This window comes from Hirundo rustica, chromosome 6 (genome assembly GCF_015227805.2).
Source record: "Hirundo rustica isolate bHirRus1 chromosome 6, bHirRus1.pri.v3, whole genome shotgun sequence".
NCBI lineage: Eukaryota > Metazoa > Chordata > Aves > Passeriformes > Hirundinidae > Hirundo > Hirundo rustica.
This window is the reverse complement of record NC_053455.1, coordinates 33,505,238-33,517,746: the sequence shown is the minus strand read 5'-3', so window position 1 is coordinate 33,517,746 and position 12,509 is coordinate 33,505,238. Positions and strand designations below refer to the sequence as shown.

The window sequence follows — 12,509 nt, the reverse complement described above, 5'->3', positions numbered from 1 at the left end:
GCTCTTACATCTGTAAACCTTTTATCTTTCTTTTGTTGAATTGGAGTATCTGTGGCACTACTTTTACCTTAGTAACAGGGTGCAATATCAAAAGATAAAATTTTAATCAGCTCATGAAAGTTAGCTTTAGTAAGGGTTCAGCAGACAGGTTGTTTTGCCATTCTTAGGGCTGTCTAAACAAGCCCTTAAGCTGGCAAAAATGTTTCCCCTACTGTGTTTTTACTATTGTAAAATCTTTGTAAAGAAAGTTGAGTTTATTTGTTCTGTTCACATTGCCATTCCTCATATTTCTTTTATCACGTTGGAAGCCATGATTCTTTCTCACTTTCTAATTCTTGCCCTTCCTCTAATATATTAAACAACTTTTGAAAATATCATCTTTGACAGCTTTGCCCTCAAATTCCTTTGTTCATTCCATCTTTTTTTGCTTGGTTCGTTTGGGGTATTTTTGTTGTTTTTGTTGCTATTATTTTTCCTTTGCCAGCTTCTGTGATTTAATTCATGGCCTAAGGGAATTAAACTAGGCTGCAAAGTGAGAGTTTTAAAAGCCAAAATGTTTGGATATTTTACTCTTAAGAAATGTACAAATACCTAGATAAGAGAAGTTCTTTCCCCCTTCTCCCCCAGTAATCTTTATCTGGCTAGACTTTTCAGCTGTTATAAAATGCACCATGTCTTTGCACACTGTGATCAAATTACTTGGCTGAAATCCTAGAGAAGCTGGACAGAGAGCAAAGAGCAAAGCACGAAGAGGAATTTGTGCTGTATTTCTCAAAGTGAACACAGCCTTCAGGCCCTTGAAATAATTCTAAAAATTTATTTCTGATATGAAAAAAAAATGTGTTTTTTTCCACTATGTGTAGTGTTGTCAAAAGGGATCAGTATCACTCATTTTTTTCAAAAAAGTAACTTCATTAGGATTGCTTCTTACTACACTATGATTTCTTTCTTTGAAATTTTCATTGATGCTTGATTATTGATACAGGCACCATATTTGAAGAAAAAAGTTTTAATCTTCCAGTTACTTTGTAGAGACAGATAATTAATTGCTGACAGTTAGTGAATTTGTTCTATTTTATTGTATTTTTAACCAAATGTCCTCACTGCAAATGTGTATTTAAATAGTTCATCTTTTTTCTATATGTGACAGCACAGTCCACAAAATTTGATGTGACATGTTTTCCCTATAGTCTTGACATTGGAATGGTATCTCCAAACATGTCTTGTAATTTCATTCAACTTCATCTTGGCATTATAATGTTACCTATTTCAACTGAAATTATTGTTGAAATGTGACAGTTAAATTACGTATAAATGAAAGCAGATTAGCATAGATATAACACAACTCCTGTTTACTCCACTGATGTTGAATATTATATAACCTGAAATGAAATTAAAAAACCTTGTGACACATATAAAACCAGCACAATCACATGTATCCATAACTTCCTCTTACAAAGTTTGCAGCATAATTCTGTTCCTATTCCTAAACTGATTTTCTAAAGGACAACTGCTTTAGTTTGAAGTGCTGAAGCCTTAAAATCTCCTAGTTGTAAATGAAGAGTAATGGGATTAAGAAATAAATTTGGCTTAAAAAAATGGGTTTTCCAGCCAAGCAGTGAGCAATGTCTTTAAAGGAGGTTTGAAAAATCTTCTTACAAAGTGGATAAATAAATAATTATTTATTTAATTAAATAAATGTAAAAATTTGAGAAATGCAAAAGTAAAACAAAATTTAAAAACCAAATTGTACTTTAAAAATAATGAATATTTTCTTTTTTGATGGGATTTCAATACCAAGGCATTATTCTAAGCAAAATGTTTATCCCTGTACATACAAATTATAAACAAAAAGTTATTCAGCATAAAAATATTTTAACAACATTGCCAAGCAGGCTTATTTTTATTTTTCACTTCTAAGCTAAAATTCAGAAATTTTGGCTACATAGAATTCTATAAACTGTGAAACTGAAACTTTACTTAGATCTGTAACCCCATTACTGAATAGGTTAAGATAAACATCTAAGGATTATTTTGTATGAATCCACTGGAATGGATTTGACTTGATTTTTCTTGCTTCAGTGAAAATGATGATTCAGATTTGAAATTATTTTTAATCACAGTCTGAAAGGTTAATTGGATAGAAGCTGAAGTTACATGAATTGAAATTTGGCTGCATCTTAATGGCATGAGTAGCATAAATATTGTTCAGTATTGTAATGTGTATCAGTGTAGAATTCAATGCTTTATCCTATTCCAATATAGAGATTAAATACCAACTTTATTTTATCTCCTTAGGAGCTGAAAGAAAAGCAGGAATCTAGTCTCAAACGTGACATTGATGGAATGGGAGTCCCAGAAATAAAGTATGGAGATTCAATCTGTTTTGTCCAGCATGTGGCCACTGCCTTATGGTTGACTTACAAAGCACAGGATGCTAAATCAGCACGTTTAGGTCCCTTGAAAAGAAAGGTAATGTTCAGGGGTTTTTTTAATTACTTGGAGTTTAATAGTTTTGTGCTCTTATATTGAAAATATGAATATTTCACTGTGAAAATAGTGATGGATATTAATGTAACCATGTAATTGAAGAAAATATTTTTCCTTAAGAAATGTATTTAACTACTTTTTTTCTCAGAATTATTAGTTTGTGCTCAATTTTTATTTTTTACACCAGAAAAAGACAGAAATTCCTGATTTAGATAATTATTTAAAATCTAAATTTAACTGTTATACCTGGTGTAAACAAATAAAAAGTCTAATATCCACTGATGTTTCAGATTTTTTTAAAAAGTCTAATATCCACTGATGTTTCAGATTTTTTTAAACTTAGTATGTTATGTGAAATGACAACTGAATTTGTCACTTAAGACATGGCCTCAGAAAATCATCAAATTTCTTAAGGGATATTAGAGAATAATTTCCTCCCAAAACATTAGCCATAATTGTGATGTGACATTAAGAAGGTCTTTCTGTCGGTCTTTTGATTTTAGGGTATGATGATATTCTTAATTAGTGGCATATGACCTGTTATATCTTCAAATTTTTTGTTCATATTTCATCCAGAGTTAAGGGGTTTAGTACCAGCTTCACATAACTTTGTCATTACCAAAGGATTCCTTTATTCTCCATTTGTAGATTTTTACAACTTGAACCCATCCTTAGAACATGGAAAAGAAAAAAAAAGGTGCATTACTGAAAAGAAGTTGGAATTCTTCTGTAGTTACTTGTACACATGTACATTGATAAGAGAATACCCACACACAGGCACTGCAGCACAGAGCAATGAGATCCTTCTCACACTCCCTAGGCACAATCACATTTATTCCTATGCAGCACACATGATCATCACCAACGGGCAGGGAGTGCCCAACCCCTTCACTTCTCAGCAACATGACTGGTCAGAGAAATTCTTTAAATGCTAGTCATTTAGTGTTTTCTTGATATTAGATTAAACCACAAAACGATGGCCTCTCCCTTTCCCATGCCAGAATGACATTGGTTGTGTCATTCTGTTTCCTCAGAGGGTCCAATTTCACTTCTTGAAAAGGCAACGTGTTGACTCTTCCTCTGTATTCAATGAAGAATTGTACAGTAGCTTCCTGTGGCATTTAGTATTTTGTTTCTCCAGTTTTCTGCTCAGCAGCAAGAGACTAAAAGAACCTCCATAATTGTTGGTCACTTTTATTCTCCTTTGAAACAGTTCCCTTCATGTTCAAAGACTTAGAAATCTTTTATTGCCCTCTCACCTGGAGAATTCTGTCTTGTTATCTGTCTTCAAATGAAGGAAAATCCAAACCTTCTAACTTCATGCAATTGATTTTCCTGTGGAGGCAAGAACAGTTTTTCATTTCCTTCAATATATGATACTAGGCTATAATCTTCTAAGCAATTTGAGATATACATCCATTTAAATTTCATACCAAATTGATTTTTCTACATTAGAACTGAACTCATTTCTTTGTATTCATCCTCTGCCATCATTCTGTCAGACAGTTTTCACTTTCACTCACTGTATTCCTTTTGAAACTGTCCTGCCCTTCTTGTAACACGATTCATTAGTCCTAGGAAGATTGAGAAATACCTTGTTTTTGCAAGAGGCAAAGGATGCTTTTAACCTAGCTATTATCACTCTCAGCTTCTGTAAAGCTGTAGAGAGGAGAAAACAACTACAAGATTAGTTCTGTTATAAAATACTAAAAATTCCAAGTAAAATTTTCTGGGTTTTGGCTTTGGTGTAGCTTCAAGTGTCTAACTATTATATTAACAAACATGAAAAAAATTCTGGCATCCTTTATGAGGCTTTTGTTGCATGATTTTCTGCCAGGATTTTTATTTGTTGTCTCTCTCTCTCTGAGATTGTGGTAACCAAAGGTTCCAGATTTTGCCAGGTAATGATGATGTTTACATCAATATCCTTGTCAACATCCTTCTACCATCCAGTGAGTGATGGATGTCCATCTTTCCAGTTTGAGAGCTTGCTTTTGTGCAAGTAATGAACTCCTGGAGAGCTTGGAAATGCTAGAGCTCAGGGAACAGAAAAGCCTCAGCTACATGATTTGGATCCATGCTCTGGAGGCCGTTGCTCACAGTGTTGGTCAGTGCCTTGCTGTACTTCAACAAACAAGGCATTGCCAGATGCTTTTTTATATGCAGAGAAGTGTTTTATCTGAGGAATTGATGTAGCCAGAGCTGGATGCTTCTGCCTGTGATGTGCTTACTGGAATTCTAAATAGCACTTTCCTGTCATTGTGATGTTTCTGGATGATTTAGTTGAGGTTTGGGTTGTTTGCTGGTTTTCTGGTTTGTTTTTTTGTCGTTGTTATTTTGTTTTTTTGTTGTTGTTTTTGTTTTGGCTTTTTTTTTTTTTTTTTTTTTCCCCAGAGAAATAGTTAAGATTAGGTCCTTCTAAAGGACCTTTCCCTCACCCACTGCATACTTACAGAGAAGAGTGCATATTGCTCTACAATAATGAAGATGCAATTCTTTTGCCAGACATGACAGCTTTAATACCCTATCCTTCAAATGTTTTCATTCCTATAGCTCCAAAATTTGGAGCTACATACAATGGCCTGAGGAAACATTTAACTGTCAAATGTTTTCTTACTGTTTTGAGATGGGAAGAGCAGATCTTCACTTCTCAGTTTAGAGACCTCGGGACTTTCTCAGTGATATTTAAGCTAGCAAAGTCACCCACAGCATGATTCTAAATAAAGAAGTATCTGAAAAAAGAGGAAAGATGACCAAATTTTAAAGTAGTCTCCTTCAAGAAAAATATTATTAATGTAATAATTCAAAAATATCTTTCCAAATGTCTCTATCATATTTCCATGGGTTCTGCTGTCCAGACAAACTCATCAGGTGATGTTCCTCTCTTTTAAAAGCTCTTCCTCAGCACGTTTGAAGGAAAAGAGCACGTGTAGCGTAGATTTTGCCAAGCATAGAGATACATCACTTTGCAGTGCTTTGATACACCTATATGCTAGTATGTACAAAAGCTGTTGGTAAATAACTTCCCCGTTTGTTGTAGTAACCATTTGTATAACATTACTTGTTTCTTTGTTAACTATTCATGCCGGGCTAACAGGGAAGGTGGGTTGGAAATTTTTATTAATTCGAAGAGAAAAAGATACCTTTTTTCAGAATTCAGTAGATTGCCTCTTGGGAAAAGAAACAGGATAACTCACATTTACTTCTTACTTGCTGTAGGATTTTATTGACTCAAAATGACCAAACTTGTTTTTGTGACATCTTAAAGTAATGCTAGATTTTTGTGATTTTGTGGGGTTTTTTCAAAGTGAAAGATTAAAAAGGATCTCTGTTATTGCTTGAAGTTCATATGATGTTCATATCTGGTTTGGATAAGAACACAACATACTGTGTAAAAATAGTTAAATGAATCAGAAGTTGCTCATAAACACTATTGCTCCTTTAGCACCACTGTAATATTTGCTTGCCACTCCGGCTTGATTTTTCTTATCAGTAGTCTTAAAACATAAATCATTCCATAAATGATGCTTAAGAAAGTGAAGTTCCTCTTTCCCTGAGAGCTAGAATATAAAAACAATGACATTTTTTTTTGTTGTTACAATTTGAAAATGTTTTTTAAGAGTATTTTTTAAATGAATTGTGGAAGAATAAAAACACCTTACATTCTCTTCTCTGAATAACTTATGTGAGACTGAAAAACTTGTAGTTTTTTAATGAGTGTCTACATAAAGTGATTAACAAATCTGCATATATGCAAATTACTTTTTTCTGTGCAGTATTGAAAAAAGTAAAAAAATACTTTAAAAGTGTTTCTAAGTAATTATTGTGACAATTACTGACTCTCAACAGGTTATATTACACCAAGAAGGTCATATGGATGATGGTCTCACATTACAAAGATGTCAGCGTGAGGAATCCCAGGCTGCTCGAATCATTCGCAATACTACAAGCTTATTCAGCCACTTTATAAGGTAGTTGTTACCCTTCTTTTAAAGTATTCTGAAATCATAAGAATTTCTCTAAGATCATCCTTGTGTCCTGCTTTCAAGTATTTGAATTTAGAAGCTATTAGAAATATATTTTTACTGACTGAAATTTGAAATGTTGATTAGTAATGCCATTGAATAGATAGAACAGTTTATGTGAGATTATTTACATGAAATCTAATACCTTGAAGGCAGAAGCAAGCTGGATCATGATCCAGGTTGAAGAAAACATGTTAACTGATCTTAGTCTAACTCTGCTAGTGAGTATTCAGTGGTACCTAGAACTTTGTGTAATTACATCTATAAGAATGTATTTTTTACTGAAGAAACAATTTTTTTTGTAGTGCTTGGCAGAAGTTTTAATTATGATGATGAAGGGTTCACCCTTATAATACTTCATGTAATATTTGATAAAAAAATAAAAGAGACTTTGTAATTATTTATTTGCCCACCATATGAGCCTGTGTTTAAAACATCATTACTCCAGTATCTCAAGAACTTGCATCACTCCTTTATATTTTTTGGGCTGAGGATATAAAACACAGCCACCTTTGCTAGCAGTCAGTGCCTGCTAGATGATACAATTTATAGTAGCCAGGCTGTGGAAAATTGGGTTATCACACAAAATTGAGAAAGTACTTTGACAGAAAAAGACATTATTTTACTGTAACAGAGTTTCCTTGAAACACTTTATATTTTTAAATCCCCCTTCTTTATTTACTATATGGAATAGATACAGAAGATCAAATTTATGGTTAGAGTTACCTGCTATTTTTGTGGGTTTTTTTCTCAGAAGAATGTGGATATATAACTTCAATAACTGCTACTGTTATTGCACACTACGCCTGTAATGTTATTGGGATTTAAAGTAGCTAAACAAAATCAATTACTGTGGAAGAAGAACTTTCATCTCTTTATTTTTCTTTTTGTTGAATTATATTGCTTCTTCTATTTTTTTCCTTTCTCTCTCTCTCTCTCTCTCTCCCTTTTTTTTTTTTTTTTTTTTTTTTTTTTTTTTTTTTTTTTTTTTTTTAACATTCTCTATGTTTATATCAGTGCAGAAAGGGAAATATGATTCCACTTTAGGATGCTCTGAGTGCTGGACACCCAAAAATAGGTTTTTGAATTATGTTCAATTTGGATCATCTGTTGCTTATATTCATACATGTAACAAGACTTGATTTAGGTATCAAAAGACAATAGTCTGCTACATAATACTGTAAATTACAGTGGGAAAGTGATTAATGCCAGTCCTGTTTTCCATAGTGGGAACAACAGAGCACTATCACCCACTGCCCTGCCTGTTGAGGAGATGGCTCAGACTCTGCAAGACCTGATCACTTACTTCCAGCTTCCCGAAGAAGACCTGCAACATGAAGATAAGCAAAACAAACTTCGCTCACTCAAAAACAGACAAAATCTATTCAAAGAAGAGGTATAGAGAAAGGGATTTTTGGATTATTTTAAGTGTATTGTCTCAGAAACTTTGAGAAAAATCTAGATGTATGCATGTTATCATCTAGATGTATGCATATGATCTATAATGTAATGTTCCTAGTTGAAATATACATATATAAGTATATTAAACTTGTCACAACCCACACATTCTGTCACAAAATTTCCTCTTAATACTTCTGAGCATCTTTAAATGGATCTTAATTTACCAGAAATTTCTTTTTCTCTTTGTGAAGTTATACAACCTGGTTACTCCAAATGAATGATAAAACCTGGGTCAATAGTGGATGTTATTTCTGATGTCTTTTCTGTCCTGTGAATCCTCCTGTAACTTCTTTACCTCTAGAAACTCTAAGAATTCCAGAGAAGGCATTTGTCTTTTAGAGAAAGTTATGTATTATATAATTTTTTAATTGCTCCTCTCTGAAAATGGAATAACTGCATTTTGGCAGAAATACTAAACATATTTCATTATGTTTTTAGACACGTTTGAATTTCTTGCAGGTTTTAAATACCATTTGAGTATGCAATCAAAACACATTTACAAATCTCTTGTAGTATTTAAAAGCCTTTGATTAACAGATAATTTTATTGGCTAGTAAAATTTCCACCGTTTTTAATCAATGAAAGTTCTTTTTGATCTAAATTTAAAGGATTTTTTTTTCCTTTTGCAAGGAAGATTTTATGTAAAAAGAATATCCTTAAAAATTGTAAAAGTATTTATTTTCAGATTTTTATTCCCTATTTTGCATAATACCTAGTTATGTAAGTAAGTGTGGAATCATTCTCTAAACTGAATTCTTTTTATACAGAAAAATACATAAAATACTTAAAAAATACATGAAATACAAAAAAAATACATAAAATACTTAAAAGTATTTTATATATATAAAAATACATATTCAAATCTTTTAAGTACAACTGGCTTGTTTGTGATTTTCCTAATTGAAGATAATGCAACCTTCCAATTTATACAGGAAAATGTCTTTAAAAAAATAATGACCAATGCTTTTTCATGTACAGTTCCCTTTCCTCTCTGTCTTATATATTTAGGGAATGCTGGCACTAGTTTTAAATTGCATTGATCGCTTAAACGACTACAACAGCGCAGCTCATTTTGCAGGAATTGTAAGAGAAGAACATGGTGGTACATCATGGAAAGAAATTTTGAATCTCCTATACAAATTATTAGGTAAGTTGTTCAAAAACCTACTAATGTAAACAAAACAAAACAGAACAAAAAAAACACCCCCCAAAAAACAGAATACATATGCTTGGTATCCTACTTGCTGCTTCACCACCAAAGAAAACCTTGAGTATTATTCAGTTTATTATGTAAATTACAGAATTTCTTCCATATAGTTGCTGCTATTTATTACAGAGAACAGAACTTATGGAGCAATTATACATCAGAAAATTAGATCTCAGGTAGGAAAATGTTCTATGAAGCACACCAAAACTTTTTTTTTTTTTTTTTAAATTTAAATGTACCTGTGATATGCAAACAGATGTGAATTATTACCTTAAAAATTAGAAAATCTGGAAAACAGTCTTTTTATATGAAATTGAAGAAAAGTCTAAAAGCAGTAGTCAGGTCTACTCAATCTGTGTTGGTCACTTCAGGCTTAATGTTGATGTTGATAAAAATAATTATATAAAAAACAAGTATTTTTTTTCAATATCAGGGCCAGGTTTTCTAGAGCACTGCTGGCCAAGAACACACTGCTTCTTCGTTGTAGAATGACCAAAATTATAGAGCAGGAAAAGTACATTTATGTGTATTCTTTAAATTTCTTATTTGACACCTAGTTTGTGTTATTCCTCATTTAAGAGAAGCTTTTCTTCTGATGGAGATTAAATACATTCTATTTTCATTACAAAGGGAGGTAGTCCTGATCCATAGTGAAATAAGGAAGTTGACAACAGGAATAAAAGAAACGAGGGGAAGTGCTTTGAAGCATGAGGTTATTCACATGGAATAGACATGCAGGTGCTTCTGATGAAATCTCATTGCCTTAGAAACTAAAAAGATACCACAGGCTGCCTTTTACTAGAGTCATAAGAGTTTAAAGAAAAATAGGATGAAAAGAAACTCTCTTTAGTACTTTGTGTATTTTTTTTCAGATTTTTTTCATGATTTTCATCTGCAGGTACATTTTGAACACTGTTATTCTGATGTAATATTTATTGTGCTGCATAATGAAAATCATTGACAATTGTATACAAAAGGCGGGGGGGCGTTGTTACTTTTTTTCCTCCCTATGATCTGTGACTTCCAGAAGGAAGAAGATCAGCAGTACTACTTGAAAGACTTGAATATTGATGAACTTTCAAAGTGCAGTCGGCACTACTGAAAGACTAAAATCTATGCATTCTACAACATTGCAATCAGAAAGTAGAACTAAAAACACCAATAGGCCTAATCTGCACTTGACCTCAAACTTCTGCATATGATCTCCCCACACTTGGTAGGAAGAAATAGAAAAATAAATGTTACAGGTCCATGATCACGACAGTACTTGACATCAAGCAAAGGTTCTGGATAACTTCTATTTAAATTCAACAACAAAATAGAAAATAAAAAAACCTTTTTTTTTTTTTTTTTTTGCTGAGATTCCTGGTTATCCAGTAGACCCCCTTCAACTTCATAAACTGTATGCTCCTTAGAAATTATGTCAGCTGCTGTTATTCAAAGTAATGAAAATCTCAATACTTTATTAAGGTAACAAATATGGACTTGTCTTTTCATTGTTTTATGGAGCTACTCTAAAAATTGTGTTAAAATACATATGATAAATGTTGTTGATTTAGAACCGAAATCTCCTGTTATAAAATTACACCTTGTGGTTTTTTCCAGCTGCTCTCATTCGTGGCAACAGAAACAACTGTGCTCAATTTTCCTGTAACCTGGATTGGCTAATCAGTAAATTGGACAGATTAGAATCTTCCTCAGGTGAGACTCACTTTTACAAAGCAAATTAACTATCAGTCAATGCCTCTTTTATCTTATTGACAGAGCTTTCCTTGAAGCCAACGCATATTAGAAAGCAAACACAACCTTTGGTTGTGGTTTTGGTTTATTGTTTTTGTTTGGGTTTAATTTTTTGTTTGATTTTGGTTTTTGGTTGGTTTTAGTTTTTTTTTTGGGGGGGGGGTTTGTGCTGATTTTAATTGACAAAAGTAATATAGAAATTAGAGTAATTTAGAGAGACATTCATATGATAGTTTTTTGCTTCAATGCATTTGTGATGTGCAGTACTACATCCAGTCAGTGTTGAATGTGACTCTGGTGAATTAAGGAATTGGGTCAAAAAATATGAAGAATGGTGTACCATGAAACAACACATATTTGTGGCATGCATATAAACCCCATATAGATGTGTATTATAAAGGGTTTTTTTTACAGTGGAGTATTCAACAAAATATTGATATTCTATACAGTGCTCCCTATTAAAAACCTTTACCTCTTCCATTGAAAAGAAGGAGCTAAACTTGCAAATTTCTCAAGTTTTAAAATTGTGGCTACATTCAAAAGAAAACAGAAATTAACATTTTTATTATGCATTTATTCCTAATGTACCATGTTCATATAATTATTTCTTAGAAGTGGTTTCATTCTCTTTTTAGGCCAGGGAAAACATAACCTCTTGTAAGACAGTAATTTACAGAGCTTTTAGTTCAGTGGTGCAGGTGATTTAATGCCAGAATTTTTTCTGTGGCATCCATATAGGCATTTTGGAAGTGTTGCACTGCATCTTGACTGAAAGTCCAGAAGCTTTAAATCTAGTATCTGAGGAACACATCAAATCCATTATTTCACTGTTGGATAAACATGGGCGCAATTACAAGGTATGTTTGCAAAAATCAGGATGTAATGTTAATCATACAATAATTTGTGGGGGGAAAAGATGAGAAATGTCTACATGGGAATATTTGATTCTAGTACCTTTAAAGGAATAAAATAGCCTTAATGTCCATCTGCAAAATTTCTTTGTTGAGAGTAAAAGAATTTTTAATATATAATTGCTTTTCAGCAATTTTCAAATACCAAAAATCAGTATGAGAAGTAAACAGTTAAGAAATATTGGGAACCAGCCAGAAAATTGAATTTGATGAGAAAAGGAAGTATTCTTGTAGCTGTAAGAAAGTGGGCAGAGTAGCTTTCTTTGTGATTCAGGGCTCTGGAGGAGTACTGGACTACCATTGCATCCACAGACGTAGAAAACTATATCCCACAAAGTCATTCTTAATTTGATAATAATAGTAGTAGCAGAAAAGAAAAAAAAAAAATTAACAAATCAGAAAAATAATCCAAATATCTGAAAACACAGGTGTTCTGAAGAAAGAAAAAAACCCCTGAGTTTCCAGAAGATATACTGGATGAAATTAATTTAGACACCAATATGCAATTTATTATGCTAGAAGAAGGTGAACAGAGTTTCTGGCTGCAACCAGGATGACATCACAACACAGACGAAGATATAGGTTTTTGTGTGATTTTCTGATGTGAGTTTCCTTCCTCAATTAAAATTTTATTTGAAAGACTGATAACCTCGAGGAAGAACAGAGAAAGTTTTA

The 12,509-nt window shown here is 32.6% G+C and overlaps 1 protein-coding gene across 13 annotated transcripts in view; it reads left to right on the top strand.

The window, feature by feature from the left end:
- RYR3 (ryanodine receptor 3) overlaps positions 1-12,509 on the top strand; it is a 194,929-nt gene that overhangs the window by 63,610 nt on the left and 118,810 nt on the right. For all 13 annotated transcript variants that reach the window (XM_040067396.2, XM_040067397.2, XM_058420965.1 and 10 more), the window contains exons 11-16: positions 2,299-2,472; positions 6,340-6,461; positions 7,743-7,911; positions 8,985-9,123; positions 10,789-10,884; positions 11,662-11,780. In XM_040067396.2, the coding sequence (XP_039923330.1) occupies positions 2,299-2,472; positions 6,340-6,461; positions 7,743-7,911; positions 8,985-9,123; positions 10,789-10,884; positions 11,662-11,780 (819 nt within the window). The remainder of the gene's footprint in view (positions 1-2,298; positions 2,473-6,339; positions 6,462-7,742; positions 7,912-8,984; positions 9,124-10,788; positions 10,885-11,661; positions 11,781-12,509) is intronic.